Source organism: Rhipicephalus sanguineus, chromosome 5 (genome assembly GCF_013339695.2).
Source record: "Rhipicephalus sanguineus isolate Rsan-2018 chromosome 5, BIME_Rsan_1.4, whole genome shotgun sequence".
NCBI lineage: Eukaryota > Metazoa > Arthropoda > Arachnida > Ixodida > Ixodidae > Rhipicephalus > Rhipicephalus sanguineus.
Window position 1 is genome coordinate 81,404,922 of NC_051180.1, and position 16,449 is coordinate 81,421,370.

General features: G+C 45.9%; 1 protein-coding gene across 1 annotated transcript in view; it reads right to left on the reverse strand.

Moving 5' to 3' along the window:
• Nucleotides 1-16,449, reverse strand: part of LOC119393853 (ammonium transporter Rh type A) — a 50,602-nt gene that overhangs the window by 9,558 nt on the left and 24,595 nt on the right. The window contains exons 3-6 of the mRNA XM_037661033.2: nt 12,153-12,336; nt 6,964-7,114; nt 1,019-1,163; nt 192-355 (exon numbers count right to left, since the gene is read on the reverse strand). Of these exons, the coding sequence (XP_037516961.1) occupies nt 192-355; nt 1,019-1,163; nt 6,964-7,114; nt 12,153-12,336 (644 nt within the window). The remainder of the gene's footprint in view (nt 1-191; nt 356-1,018; nt 1,164-6,963; nt 7,115-12,152; nt 12,337-16,449) is intronic.

A 16,449-nucleotide genomic window follows, 5' to 3' on the forward strand; every position in this document is an offset into this window, starting at 1 on the left:
TTGTCTTCAGACTCGGCGGCTATTTGACCTCGCCAACAGGGTCGACTAACAAATTCAAATGCGTTTTTGGCTCGTGCAGTTAATAGCGATATTGACGGTACAGCTAACAAGGTGTTTAACATGCTTGAATAAGTCACTTTCTGTTTTAATGCTTCATACCAATGTCACTCGAGAGTTGTATATATACTTGCCATGGTGAAGCGGTTCTTGGGATCAACCAACGCCGACACGGCGTACGAGGTGATGGTGCAGGCCACGAGCGCCAGGAATGTGTTGAGCACTGCGCGGTGCCTGGCGTCGCCGTACGCCGATACCGCGTTGAAACTGGGCCAGAACACCCACAGGAACAGCGTCCCTGCGCACCAAGGAAGAGGAAGAAATATCTCAATTATGCCATAAAATCGAATGGGTAGGTCTGCGATGACGCGTGTGTCGGATTCATCTTTAATCTCCTGGTGTCCGAATATTGCCACAGTCTTCAACATGACCATTAACGGGCCCTGTACAATGAACTAGCAACACTAAGGCTTTTGTTCTTTATCTTCCTTCTTTTTTTATCACGAAAAAAAATATATAGTTGGCAGAGTTCACTGGTGCTGGTATATCTTATGTCTGTTTGTGTGAATTAGACAAAAGGGCGGTTAGCACACAAGGTGTTTACTGTTCGAAGCTGCCCTGCGGTGAACATCGTAATTGCGTAGAAGCATCGTTATGTGTTGGCTATGTAAATCGCATATACATCTTTTCTCGCGCCTTCGACTAGTTAATGTTTAAACGAGGCAGACAGGTCACCTGAGTAGTAGCAGGCTTTTTCCAGAAAGCTTGGGGAAAAGTTCTCGCTGTAATACGTGCACTGACAGCTCGTGCTCTTGAGTGCGGTAACTTGCAAATGAGACCTCTATAGTGAGACGCTTCTAACACCGGCGACTTTGTGGCAGGTCAACGAGATAAGATTGATTTTTCATATGTTTCCGGCGTGTGGTAATTGCTCGACTTTCACATTTCCGTAGTGCCTCACCGATCATGGCGAAGATGTCCGAGTGGTAGACGGAGCCTTCTTTGCGGTGATCGTAGTGCTCCTTCTTGTTCAACACGAACGACACTGCAAGGCCGAAGTAGGCGCCGAACATGTGTAGAAAGATGGAACCGCCGATGTCCACTGCCTGCGAATGTTTTCACAGTATTGCAGTGTCACGTACAAACGGTTACCGCACAATAATTGACTTAGACCACAGTGGTAACGTGATAATCTGCTGCCTTGTACCCGGTACACTTAACCAGAAAAAAAGATATACTGTATGTTAGACCATGTTTATTACAGTGTGGTAAGATACCATATTTGGCATATGTGTTATCTTACCACACTGTAATAAACTTGCAGCTATAGTTGCAAGATATAACTGCCACTTCGTACGTTATCGCTCCCCATGGAGCGGCAACTGTGACTTAGGAAGCAGTAACCGTGACTTGCGGAACGGTGAATGTGACTTCACCTTGCTTTGGGGAAGACAATTACCCTCATCGAAACGGCTCCAGCCTGACGATTCTCTTGTCCAGTCACTGTTAATCACTTCAAATTTCCATCGTATTGCGATGAAGCCGCTTCTATCACTCAAGAGCAATAACAGCTGCATCTTACCGGTACTCACCTACGGAGCAGAAACCTGGAGGCTTACAAAGAGGGTTCAACTTAAAATGAGGACGACGGACGCAGAGAGCAGTGGAAAGGAAAATGATAGGTGTAACCTTAAGGGACAAGAAGAGAGCAGAGTGGGTCAGGGAACAGATGGGTGTTAACGGCATCCTAGTCGAAATGAAGAAGAAGAAACAGACATGGATAGGACATGTAGCGCGCAGGCAAGATAACCGCTGGTCAATAAGAGTAACTGAGTGGATTCCTAGAGAAAGCAAACGCGCGTTGGGGGAGACAGAAAGTTAGGTGGGCAGATGAGATTAAGAAGTTTGCTGGTATAACGTGGCGGTAGCAAGCACAGGATCGGGTTGATTGGCGCAACATGGTAGAAGCTTTTGGCCTGCAGTGGGCGTAGTCAGTCTGATGATGATGATGATAAAGCCCCTTATCTTGTCTGTACGTCGGGCATGTGGACGACGTGGTTACACGCCTACTTTGTGTGCACGACCTCTGCCGAAATCATCCAAACCCAGTGGGCAAGCTTCATGAGCGGAAATAACTTAAAGAAAAGAAACAAAGAAAGGAGAAACAACACAAACTAACTCAAGTCACAAACACACCAGTAGCCTCATCACAGGACATCAACACTGGAAGCATGGTACTGTATTTGCAGGACGTCCACCGCATTATCACATGTGGAAGCGACCACACTTCTTTTCCTTTATAAATATACATGGAATGCAAACTTGCACACGAGGTCATAGGCATGCGCATGAGAGGGGCAGGGGCCAATACGTTTACTCAGTTATGGCCACGCAGGTTTTTTGACCATAATGGCAGCCGAAGGCCTTTGATGCTGCACTCCAAGAACGGTTTACCTCCGATCTTTGCTTCAGCAAAGCCTGAGTGGCCATTGTGATGAGCAGGTCATCGCTTCATCTTCATTTTTCTTTTTCATTCATTGTGAAGCATGATGTCCTTTGGACTCGACCAAATGCAAGGGAGTGGGGGGGGGGGGGGGGGGGGTAAGGCGCTGCGATGATACTTTGCCCCCCCCCTTAATAGGGAACCCTGCGCACTCCTATGCAGGAGCTTACTAGCAAAGAGCTCGTGTGCAAGTTTTACGTACTTCAATAACATTTCTGAAGTCCTTAGCCATCACAGAATAGCGGTAACGTCGTTGTCAAGCTCTCCTGTGTTGCGTTTACTGCGTATAGGAGCCTTGCAAAGCTCCGAAACATTTCTATTTGTTTGTTTCAAGAAGTGACGTGTTCAAGTTCTTGTAGGCGGAAGTTCGAACGAGATGTACAGAGAGAAAGCCTAATGTCTTCAGAATAAAGAACGAACAAGCCGCTCTCCCGCGAATAGCAGCGACACGTGGTCGTGGCCGCGTCGCGCTAGCGGCACACAAGCCGAGGGAAACAAATAATTGCGTGGTTGCTCAAAGAGGTGCGTCAATATGAGGTCAGTCAATATGATTTGCATTTTTTCTCGGTCGAACAACCGTACAAGAAAGGGAACTTCAGAACACAGGAGTCCGTGCTTATGATGCATAAGGAGGAACTACTGTTTTCATGTGATGTAGTCATGAATGGGTCTTGAGAGAAAGGGCGTAGGTATAAAAATATTTTTCGGTGGTTTGGGGTCCGACTCCCTTTATGTATGTTCGTGTGTGTGTTTTGTATGTGTTTACATATATAGCACGTACAAAATCTAAAAATTGCGGAGTGTTGGGGTGCCGGAGAAGAAATCCCAAGAGCAAGGTATGGGTGACAAGGCTTCGGTCAGGCAGACAATGTTCCGCCTTTAGCCTTGCCATCGAAGACCTTCTCTGTGTCTAAAACAATTCACAAATAGATAGATAGATAGATAGATAGATAGATAGATAGATAGATAGATAGATAGATAGATAGATAGATAGATAGATAGATAGATAGATAGATAGATAGATAGATAGATAGATAGATAGATAGATAGATAGATAGATAGATAGATAGATAGATAGATAGATAGATAGATAGATATACCCCCCCCCCTGTATCAAACGTAGCAATAAAAAAGTATTTTTGTTACAGAGGTTAATAAAATCTGCTATCTTGTTTGCATAGGCCGCCTGCCACGTTTTTTTTTTTGTTTGGGCATAGTTATAAACGAATGGCATTGTAGTTGAGTATCGTTAAATTGAGGAGCTATTATGAGTAGCGGAGGTTAGCGTTAGCGCAGATAATAGAATTTTCACCAAGTTGGCTGTTCCCGCTTTTCAGTGACTAGAAGCTGAGTGTCCTGACCGGAAGGTGTATTGCCCTTCTTTCTTGACTGTCGCCATCACGATATGAAGAAGCACCTCTCCAGACTGTTTACTTCCGCGTATTTCTTATCAAGCACTTCCAGTTCACGATGCGCACTCAGCGGCCGTTGTCGAGAGGGCTTGAGAGGTTAGCGTTTACTGTTGACTCAAAGCTCTCAAAGCCAACCGCACAAAATAGTAGCGCCTGCGGCGGACTGAAGATAGCTTAGAAGCTACCGCGTCCGGTGCCTTGTGTAGCTGGGCCACAGCCTTAAACTTTAGGATAAGGCGAAGTTTATTGTCTCCGCATGGTCCAAGAAATGCTAACTTCTTTATCTTTGTTACGGGCTAAGCACTCCCCGATCGCAGTTTCTGTATCTACTGCTATCTACAGAAAGCGTATAAGATATTTGCGATCTTGCCCATATTTTATGACTACCTCAGTGCGTGCGGCACGGTCACATAACATTTTTTTGTCCACCTTATTCAAACCTAAAAGAAACGAGCCAACACACAGAGGTTCGGGACGAGGCAAGCGCGAGGTGTAATAAAGAACGACGGACGTTATCAGCGGTATGTTTAACTTACTTAGCGATTAATCGTATTTAATCAACTCTAAAACTGCGAGCCACGATAACCCAAATTTGTTGATTCTGAACTTCGGCAGGTCATTGTCCGGATAGAATACTCACTGGCTGCTGCTGATCAATTGCAATCGGGAAAGCTAAAGACGCATATCAAACTAGTGAGCGACAAGGTGTGTCTGCACCGAATAATAGTCGCATTAGGCCCAAGCAGCTACACGCAGCTAGTGGTGGCAATTATGCCTGAAGAAAGTGCGGAGCTGGGCAGCTTTTCTTGTTTCTCTTCGGTATTGTCTTTCTTTTCTCCTCTCTTTCTTTCTTTTTCTCTTTTTCCGTTTTTTTTCTGTCTTTTATTCTCTCTTTATTTCTGTTTATTTGTCCCTCTCTCTTTATCTGTTTCTTTCTATTTCTTGCTCTTTCTATTTTTCTTCCTATTTTTTCCCTTTCTCTGTCTCTCCTTCTATTTCTCGCTTGCTTACTCTTTTTATTTCTATTTTTATACGTGGTTTTGCCGGGCCCCTATAGTGCTCCGCACTTATCGTCATCAAGGCACTCGAAGAACAAGAAGAAGAAGAAGACTTCTCCTTGGCGCGAGCGCGCGCTCGATATGCCACAGATGGCTATGCTATACGTGGTTTTGCCTGCGTTACGCCAAGCTACGACGGCATACGATGACAGCATACGACAGCATACGACAGCCCGGCCCCCTTAAGTGCTCCGCACTTAAAAGCTTCACACTTACAGAGAAAGGCGGCTATACTGGTGGAGAAAGAAATCTCTTATGGGAAAAAATAATGTAAGTAAAAATGAAAAAATTGCACATCATGTCTCCCTACGGGCGATCATGGTGGGATGCGAAAGCATCGCGGGGGGTGGCATCGAGTTTCCGTTTCTCTTATGTGACTTATGAGACGGTGGTTGTCAAGGCGTTTGAATTACCGCCTTGCCGACGCTGACTTTTAGGTTCGGGATTCCCAAGCCTTCCTCTGCTCCGCGGCGGTGGCGCTGCCGCTGCAACTAGCGCCGACGTTGTTCATGGCGTTTCGCACACCGTAGACGGAAGCACAGCGAACGCGCGCTTTCGCAGCCTCGCAGTTTCTAGATTCGCTTGACGGCGTTGCCATTTACGTTCAGCTTCGCGAGCGTCCATAGCGCCGTTGCGAAGGAGAGTGCAAAGGGAGCGAGCGCGCGCCGCATTATATACGAGCGCACAGCTGTGGCGGACAGAGAGAAACGGGAGAAGAGAAACGAAGCGGAGGCAGCGCTCACGCCATCTCCTCCACCCCACCTCCTCCCACCTCCTCGCACTCACGCGAGGACAGGGGGGAGAGTTGGCGCATGCGCAGTATGGGTGCGGACTTCGCAGCACGGACACTGGCCCGAGCATAAGATGCTTTCGCATCTAAAAGAAACACGCAATGCACAGCAGAGTCCACATTCGCAATAGGTGCATGTAAACTAATTATGTAAATTAACGTACACGCGTGTACTGTATGTACTCGTACTTAGACTGCTGGAAACATGCAGGTTGTTTTCAGTATCTGGTCGGTGTCAACCATGCGACGCGTTGCGCATATGTGTAGTAGAAGTAAACAAAATACTGGTTGCAGGATGCGCAAAACAAAAGAATTCGCACCGTTTCCCGAAGCGAAACTGTCCCACAGTATTCGAAGCGTTTAATGAAGCGAGTCAGGAACACAGTAGTACACAGGTTTTACTTTGTCAAGAGCTAGTCCACACTGAGCCAACATTATCCAATGATCGTATTATACGAGAAAGTACGGTACGCTTCACAAGAACTGTTATCTTTTTTTGCAGATTTAATTAGTGTTCGGGTGTTTATTTCGTCTCCTTTATAGTATTAAATGTAAGCTCGTAGTTCCTACTGCGCATAACTAGAGGTTGCATTTTTTATTATATATTGTTTAGGAGATGCCAGCGCTTTTATACAGCGTCGGCTACTCGTTTTCACAGATAAAATAATTCGTCAAAATCACAGCTATCAAAGAAAGTTACATAAAAAGTCAGTCAAGGCATAAAAAATCACATAATCACAAAGTACAATCACATAGCGACAGAAAAAATCAAACAAGCTACAGTTCAGTGACATAACACTATAGTTTACATAAAATGCAGTCACACAAACACCTAATATATTGAAAATAACACTGCACATATAACGTCCAGTCACGCAACAACACTGAATTTGGAAAAATCCAACCACAGGGACGTGGAATAAGTTTACACATGAAGCGACGTATAACGCGGCACTGTCAGGTCAAATGGCAATTATAGCTCGGTAAATTGTTTTTGTTTTTGTTTTTTCCGCGCTTACCCCAAAAAGCTGCTTCTGAAACCCTAGCCTAATTCCAAGAAAATGTTTTGCATTGAAGCTCGGAAATAGAGAGTGACGAGTAGAATTCTAAAATTCAAAAGTGGAATGGCGACCTCCTGAATACCTTGAATTCGCCTACGCCGAGATGCTCGTTGCAAGCGAAGAGTACCACTTCAATGGCGGCCATGACGACCAGTTGCAGGGGACTAGTCTTGCCCAGCACCGCGCCGAACGAGATGAGAACGCTCGCGGCTGCGAATTCGGCGCCCACCAGGCTGCGTTGCAGACAATTAGATTGTTCGGTTAACTTGGTACCGTTTAATGAGTGCACACAAATAGGAAGCCATGGCCCACTTTAGAGACTCTCAATAGTGTTGAGAAATTTGATCTACAGTTCATCATACGCATGCGAGGACACATGCCACAAACAAACTTACGAAGTCTATAACAATAAATATAAATATGAAAAACGAGCAAAAGAAAATCAAAACCAGGGGGAGCAATCCATATGCCGCCACCTTAACTAAATGTAATTTACATCGTTAGATAAAAAACGCCACTATATATGCACGTAGCAAGCGAGAGCCATTTTTTCAGGTAACCCTGACACTAAAGAGTTTCAGTTTCGAGTTATTAATGTAAGTTCAACATTCTTGTATGGTATGATGAACTTTATTCGGGTCCTGAAGATCAACCCTAAGTTGACGCAGGCGGCTGCCACGTTGGGACGGTAAGGTATAACCTTACCGCCATATCGTGGGCCTTCTGGACGGCCTGTGAAGGACTCTTTGCCACCAGTCTCTTTCCTTGTCGCAGTCTGTGAAAGCCACAGGACACTGCCAAAGCATGTGATCCAGAGTAATGATGCCATTGCATTTCTCGCAATTGATTTGTAACTCCCTTCCTGGATATATCGTGCGAATCAAGTTTGGATTCGGGTAAGTGCCTGTCTGTAACAATCTCAGAGTCACCGCTTGAGCTCTATTGAGCTTAGCGTGTGGCACTGGGAATTCTCTTCTGTTCATATAATAATGCTTCGTCACTCCATTATATGTGATTAATCGGTCCCTGTTCTCCTCCTGCATATTATCGGGATCCTGGTCGCGTAGTGCACGGATAGTAAGTCCTCGTGCAGCTGCGTTAGCCACCTCGTTTAAATTCTTCCGAGATGGATCGACAGTCCCCATTTGTGCAGGAAACCAGCGGATTTCGATCTTTTGGTTGTCCATCGCACCAATCAGTTGGGCAGCACTTTTGGTTACAAAGCCTTTTGAAAGTGTCTAATAGCCATCTTAGAGTCACTGTAAATTCGCGTCCACTTATTATTCCTTAAAGCCAATGCTATTGCCACTTGTTCCGCGACTGTCGCATCTTTAGTCATGATTGTAATAGCATCCCGAGTGAGTCCATCTGAATCTACTACGACTGCCGTAAAGGCTTTCTTTCCTCACCCATGCAGCATATACGAAAGCCTAATGTTGTCTGTCCTGTTCTATCTCCTGCAGGAGAACTTTGGCCCTTGCCTTTCTTCTTTTCTGGTTGTGCACCGGGTGCATATTTCTAGGGAAAGGAGTTGTCTTAATTAGCTCTCTTATGCTATCTTTCAGCTCTACTGTGTCATCGCCTGAATCTCTGGATTCGGTTGGATACCACCCTACCTCTTCAAGTATTGCTCTACCTGGCCTTGTTCCAGAGAGCCTCTCTCTGTGGGCAATTTGCTGAGCTTCAGTTATCTCGGCTATTGTGTTGTGGAGTCCCAAGTTTCATTAATTTATCATATGGTGTACCAATCGGCAATCCCACTGTTGTTTTGACAAGCCTTTTAATTAATCGGTTCAACTTGTTTATTTCTGTATGTGTCCATCTAAGCATACCAGCTACATAGAGAAGTGACACAAGGCGAAAGCGTGGACCAGTCTCATGGCGCTGTCCTCTCCCAACCCTCTGTGTCTGTTAGTAATTCTCCTGAGGAGCTCTTATTACCTCCTCAGTCTTGCTAGTGATATGTAGTATTGTTCTTCCATTTGTCCCGTTTGCCTCCAGGAATAACCCTAAGACTCTAATGGAATCGACTTGCTTAATGGATTTGCCAGCCTTTGTCGTTAGTACTAACCTGGGTCCTTCTTCAGGAACATATCCCCGCGGTTTTCGACCCCTTCTCCTGTTATTGAGTACTAGGAGTTCAGACTTGCCAGCAGAGCATTTGAGTCCCATGTCGTCTATAATGGACTCTACCTCATAAATGCTCTCCTGAAGCCTGCTTTCCGCCTGTCCCATACTTCCTTCAGCGCTCCATATAGTCACATCGTCCGCATAAATTGTGAAGTGAATGCCATCTATCATTTTTAATCCTTTTGCCACTTTTGACATGGCCAGGTTGAAGAGCATAGGTGACAAGACCGAGCCTTGTGGTGTTCCTCTGTCACCCAGATATAACTTCTTTGTTTTAATATCCCCGAATCTAAGGTGTGCTGAGCGATCACTAAGAAAGGTTTTAACCACTTCGCAGTTCTGAAATGACCTCAAGTATTGCTCCATGCTTAATTCTGTCAAAAGCTTTTTCTACATCTAACCCCAAGATAGCCCTAGTGTTCTTTCGGTTGGCTAAGAGCAGTTGATGTTTGATTAGCAACATGACATCTTGTGTGGACAAGCCTGGCCTGAAACCAATCAGATTATACGGCGGGATGTCATTGTCCTCCGCATATTTTGTTAATCTGTTCAATATGACATGCTCCATTGTCTGAGGTCCAAGTTGAGCTGTTTGCCCGGCTTTGGTATTGGCCTGAGGTTATCCAAGTTGAGCTGTTTGCCCGGCTTTGGTATTAAGATAGTATTGGCCGTCTTCCATTCTTCTGGATATACACCTATCCTTCCATGATTCATTAATGTAGGTGGTGAGATATTTTATGGAGTCGTCGTCCAGATTCTTAAGCAATCTGCTAGAGATGCCATCTGGGCCAGCTGCTGACCTACTATTCAATCCATACAGTGCCGTGCGCATGTCACTTTCTGTGAATTCCCGGTCCATATAGTTGCATTCTGCTCCTAAGTAATTCGGGTAACTTACTTCCTGGTCCTCTTTCCTGAGGGGCAAGTATTTAACTGCCAGTCGCTCCATTATGCTCTCTGCGCTTGCAGTCTGACTTTCCTGATATGCTAAATGCATATACTATCTGTAATCAATTCCAGATAGCAGACATGCTTTGCCAAGAGAGCTACCGTTAAGAGCCGGACAGTTAAAAAGTAGTGGGCTGTCCAGCGTATCGGTGAATGAGGAAACACACACACATGTCCCACACGTTGAGTGGTTTGTTGGTGCGCGTGCATCGTTTTATCCCACACTCTCGCAATAAGCAACTGAACTGGCGTGCATAACCTTCGTCACTGTTAACCTATTCAGTTATCATTACGCGTTCTCTGTCTCTCTCTACGAAGAAACAAAACAAGGGCACTTCGTTTTGTTCTTTCACCCCCCTCATGGATAAGTACGTGTTCAAGATACAGTTTATTTCTAAAGTGAATTTCGTTGTCAGTACAGCGTAATGGGAAAAAAATTCTTGTCCAGGTTCCCCATTGTTGGGGGTGCACGGTTGAACAAAAATGCTCCGTCTCGTCTCGTGGGGAGATGGCAGCGTCTCACGAAAGGTCTTGTGGCCCACGCGTGGTTGACCCATGCGCACTATAGAGTTGCGTCGCTTAGCCTGCACCTAACGATGCCCTTGGTGATCGATGGCTGCGCGATATTTCGATCGGTGCGCCTCGCAGCGCGGCTACACATACAACTGTCCGATCTCGCCGACCGAAGCATTTGCGCGTCGTCCGTGGTCTTGGGTCAAATTTGAGATACAAATCAATTATAAGCGGCGAATCAACGACGACAACCTTTGTGTTTTCGTGCAACGTTTCTAATGGTGCATCGGAAGCCTCCTCCCATTTTCCTTACGGTATCCACAACGTACACATGCGCTAAATATTTCTTTAGCCTCGTCGTAAGCTGTTTAATTTAAGATTAGCTTGATTGAGGGGATGTTACGCGCCGAGATAACGACATATGGTGTTGAGCCGCACAGTAGTGGGCTACTCCAGATAATTTGAACTCCTTGGGTTCATTAACGCGCACATGTGTTAGCATACAAATATTTTTTTTTGCTTTTTTTGCATTTCGCGTATTTCCTCAATGAAAGACGAATATTTCCTGATGCGATGCGACGATTGGACCATCGGCCGCTCTCCGCGCACGACTGTCCGAGCACCGTTCTCATCGCTCGTCGACTTACAAGGCAGTCAAAGCACTTTTCGGCTTTTTGAGGACTACAGGCCTGTGGGCACGCCAGTGACTATTGTGCAAATGACACATACGCGTCAGCGCTTTTAGGGGCGAAGCTCCTTAAGGCGGCACCCGTTCGTCCCTCGTCGTGCTCGTAGTAGTGAGTAACAAGTCTTACCCTTTGACCTCCAAGGTGGTGCCGGTGGGAGATTTCTCCTGTGCGTTGTTGAACAATAAAAAATTCGCAGCGTGCGCGTTAACTAAAAGCCGAATTCTTCTGTCTCTGTAGAAGTGTAAGTGTTAGCTAAAAGCCGACTTCTTCTGTCTCTCATTCCCATTAGCAGCCATTGTTTACCTCCAAGGTAGTGCCTGGTAAGATTTCTCCTGTGCGTGATTAAACAATAAAAATTTTGTTCAAAACGCCGTTGATTGATGAAATAAACCAACGAAAGACGCCAGATGTTTTGTAAAAACAAAACGAAAGAACGCCAGATGTTTCTAAAGCAAAACGAAAAAGACGCCAGCTGCTTAACGAAAGACGCAAGGTGTTTTCTAAAGCAATGGTTTTCTAAACAATGAAAATTCACAGCGTACATGTAAAATTAAAGTGAGCTGCAAGTCGTCATAACTCATCGAACCTTTAGTATAAACGCGCCCGATCTCACGTCGGTGATGATGTACTGGGCAGAATTCACGGAAGATTCACGGTTTACCGATGAACCTCCGCAGCTTCGCCCACTCATCATCATTCACTCCGTGGATATGCTGTGATTTTTTTATTGCACATTTCCTTCTTTCCTTCCATTCTCTCTTTCTCATCTTTGTACTCTCCTTTCCCATTCCCTCAGCCTACATGGTAGCCAACCGGAAATGCGTCTGGTTAACCTTCCTGCCTTCTCCCTTTTGTGTTCTTCTTCCTTCGCCCCTCCCATCGAAATGAGGCCGCCGTGGCCGGGAATCGAACACGTGCCGTCGTGCTCAGAGGCGTTAACGCCGTAGCCGCTAAGCCACCAGTAAAATCATTCAAGACGACGATGACTTGCCTGAGCACGTCCACGACGATCCATCCCTTTCGGGCGTGCCAGACTCCGCGCACGATCGCGGCCCACTGGATGCTGAGTGCGGCGATGAGGAGCGTGAAGCCCACGGCGCCGAAGCCGTAGCGCTTGAGGAACGTCATCAGGAAGCCGAAGCCGATGAACACCATCACGTTCACGTCCTGGAACACTGCACACAGAACGCAAGTAAAGCGCGAGCTCGCCAGTGCGCTCGGCACATGACCGAATGACGATTTCGTTGACCGAAGTACGTTTCCCATAATAAGAAGCGTTGAACATAAGATGTAACGATAGTACACATTAGGGACCACGGTCGTTGTAAACAAGCAATCTATAAGAAGTACTGTTGGCAGTCAGTTTGGAAAAGCGGTTTAGTGTCACTCGAGCTAAGCCTGCGCTCTTGTGGCTACTGTAGACAATTATCCAAAATGTTTGATCGTGCAAAGACATTAGCAGGTTATGAAACTATAAAAACAGGCCCTTGCTGCTGCAATACGTTCCGCTAGCCTTCTGACACTGTTGTATGATGTCGCGGCTCACGTAAATGGGCATAGAACTATTAGTGTTATGGTCTGCCATCAGTGAGATTGAGCCTATATCCTTTAAACTGTAGCTATATACAGACCTGGCCCGATGTCCAAGTTGATGTTTAAAGGGACACTAAAGAGAAACAATGAATTGGTTTAGATTGATAAAGTGTGCTCGGATAACTTTTGTGCAGTTTATTTCACCACCATAGGTTTATTATTAGAGGAGAAAACCAAGTTCAAAATAAGAATGGCAGACTGGGCTTGTTGGTTTAACATATTTGAAGTTATAAGGCGTGAATAAGACACGGACGAAGAATAGGAACACACACACACGGAGGTGTCCCAGAGCAATGTCAAACTTGCTGTGATTCCGTATGTACACCGCGTATCCCATAATTTGAAAAAGATTGCCAATCATGTTGATGTAAAGGTGGTCTTCTCTGCCCCGTTAAAACTCTCCAGGCTCTGCAAGATGACTAACCCTTTCCTCAGGAAAGCTCCGGCCTGCATTATCAACCACAAGAACAAGTATGTAAGCTGTCAGAAGGGCGTGGTCTACGAGATCCCCTTGTCGTGTGGTAGAAGTTACGTTGGCCAGACCGAACAGTGCCTGAATGACAGGCTAAGACAGCATAATAATAACGTCAGAAATGGCAGAGAGGGCCACCTCGCGATACACTGCCGGGATTGTCATTGCGTTCCGGACTTTAGCGCCTGCGCGGTAGTCGGCCGAAGTCCTGATAAGTCAGTACGATTAATTATTGAGGCTAAGAAAATAATCGAATCAGGTGATCTATGCGTCAGCGTTGCCTCGATTTCATTATCGCCAAAAGAGTTACGCTACTTGAATGCGACTGCGCATTGAGGCACGATGACTGCGCGCGTGGTGTATAAATATGTTCTGTGCTCTTTCTAAATAAATCTATGTTGGAAGTGGCGCTCCGTGTGTTTGTGTTCCTATTCTTCATCCGTGTCTTATTCGCGCCTTATAACTTCAACCAAATTCAAAGTTTCATTTTTAAATTTCGCGCCGAACTTTGTAATTTGTGACGTAAAAGGTTTCAAAGAGCACTTAACGTATTTTACCGCCAATGACTCGACGAAATTTCCACAAACTCGTTATGTCAAGTCTCTGGCCACCTCAGAAGACAATGTACTTCGATTTAACAGATTAGGAACTACGTAGGCCCAAGCAGGCGTCGCCAAAAATATGTGACGTCACGGCAAATGGTACGGGAATTCCAATTTCTCGCTTATTAAGCGTCTTCTCGCAGCAAGCGTGGTGTTTTTAGTATCGTGGAAGACTACTTTACTAATGCGAGAAATATCGTTTTGCTCTTTAGTGTCCCTTTAAGAATAGATATGGTGTTCGACGGGGTTGTTGGTTCTCGCAGTATAGAGGTCTGCATAGAAAATATTTTATACGTTTACCCTGATGTCTAAAATTATCCGTAAGACTATCTTAAACGCTAATCTAAGAGATTCAAAGAGATAAGTAAGCCCTGGTTCAGTACTGCTCAGAAATTACTTTCGCTAGTGTTTCAGGCGCGCCTTTTAAAAATTCGCTTTGCGACTACGCTTTTCAGAGGAGCGATTCCAAGAGTTCACGGGAACACCTCAGCAGTGTTAACTATAAATTCTAATTAGTGTTACTTACGAACTCAATTAGTCCCATTAGAGTCGGTTGATTTGAAGAAGTGTGAATACCCTTCGGTGGATTGCAGAAGGAGGCAAGATATGACCGCCATTTCTACAGAATACAGTTGTACGGGATGGTATGGGCTTATGCGTAACAACGAATGCTCCTCGGCGTGCGCACGAGGAGGGGATGGGGCACCTGTTCCTGTCCTTGTTTAATGTGCAAGGTTATATATGGCCATGCAGGTTTCTTACAACAGTGGAGGCTGAGGGCCCCTTATGTTACATTCCGAGATCTTTTTACTTCCCAGATTTACCCTCAGAAAGACGAGGACCGAAGGCAGGCTGTTGTGAGAAGTGCGTAACGCTCAATTTTCATATTTGCATCCATTTCTAATAATGCTTTCTTTCTGACTCAGCCGACGTAGGGGAAGGGCCGGGGCGCTGTGGTGAAACATACCCCCCCCCTTCCCTTTCCTTATTGCAGAGCCCTGCCACTGGCGTATCCCGAGGGGGGGGGGGGGAAGGGGGGAGAGATTTTCAGTCTTGCACACACGCACACATACAAACGCACGCACGAACCCCCCCCCCCCCCCTCGCCCTCCCGAAAAAAATTTCTGGCTACACCCCTGAGCCCTCCGCACGCCTATGCTCTTCGGCAAGCGCCATACAGCAAGTTTTTCGCGCTCCTTTCTGTAAGCTTTTCACGAGCTCACTCTTGCGCGCGTGGTTCAACTTTGTGCTCATGCTCTCATCACACGCGAGGTCCGGCTTATTTGTCAACTGAGCTGCGCATGTCGCGCACCATGCCTCCCTTCTACGCGGTGCCACCAAGGCTGTTCGGCCGGCGCGCGCGTGCATTCACAGCCCGTGCCCGTTACAAGTTAGCTCGTTTTCGCCGTGCGTGCGGGAGCGGAACATGACCTATCTCTCATTTCTTTCGTCGTTGTAGCGGTAATCGCGTCGTGTCACGAAATCAACAATCGCTGCTCACTTCTGGAATCTTCGTTCGTTTCGAAACATGGGTTGCGAGGAGTTTGGCTTGGCTCTCACTCCCCGTGCAACCGCGAGATAGCATGCCTTCCTGCGTGCTTCGAATAGAAGGCGCAAACATTATTGCCTTTCTTTTAAAAATTAACGGCTAGCTCTCGTTGTAACGTTCAAAGAGGTATCGGATGTGTATTCATCCTCTCTAAGGAACAAAAATAAAAAAAGAAATATAACCGGCTACTCTACCTGATGAATCCTGGGTTGCTACATATAGAACTCTCCTTAAAAACGCACATTAACTCTCTTTCGCAAAGTCGCGCCTCGCACGACTCCCCTAAGAGAGTATAATTGTCTCCGAAAGAGAGTTACTGGAATCTTTAAAGAGAGTTGTATATGTGACAAGTCAGAGCTCAACAAGAAGAGTGACAGACGATTTTTTTTTTTTTTAGAGTGACTTCAATCTAGATTTCTTTTTTTTTCACTCTCGACGGTACCGCACATACAGTTCTGTCAACAACTTCAAGGTACACGACAGCAACACCGCGAGGAATACCGACGGTGACTTACGGATGCATACGCATTTACGGGGGCGCCGTTGTTGTGCAAATAGTCTTCGTGTCTAGCAGCTATTTGTCGTGTGGACACTCACGCGCACAAATCGTCGCGCTTGGAGTGAACTCCGATATTAAGAGGAGAGGGAGAAAGGCCAAGGCTGGGCGTTTTATGTTCGGTACAGGCGGGCACGCGTTCCCCAGACAGACACGGCCCGTGCGTGGCGTAATAGCCGGACACCGACAATGCGCCAGTAATTGGCGAAGCGGTATGGCTGCGGGGCATGTGGCACACAAATGGAAAGTTCTATACTGCAGAGGCATACTGCCGTAAAGCGCGCCACCGACGCACACGCTGAAGCAACACGAAAGAAAGAAAGAAAGAAAGAAAGAAAGAAAGAAAGAAAGAAAGAAAGAAAGAAAGAAAGAAAGAAAGAAAGAAAGAAAGAAAGAAAGAAAGAAAGAAAAGAAAACAAATGCGAAGAAAAGAAAGAAAAAGAGAGAGAAAGTGTATCTCTTTTAAAGTTGTACGAAGTGCTCATATAGCTACAATGTTGATTCTAGGTACTGCGT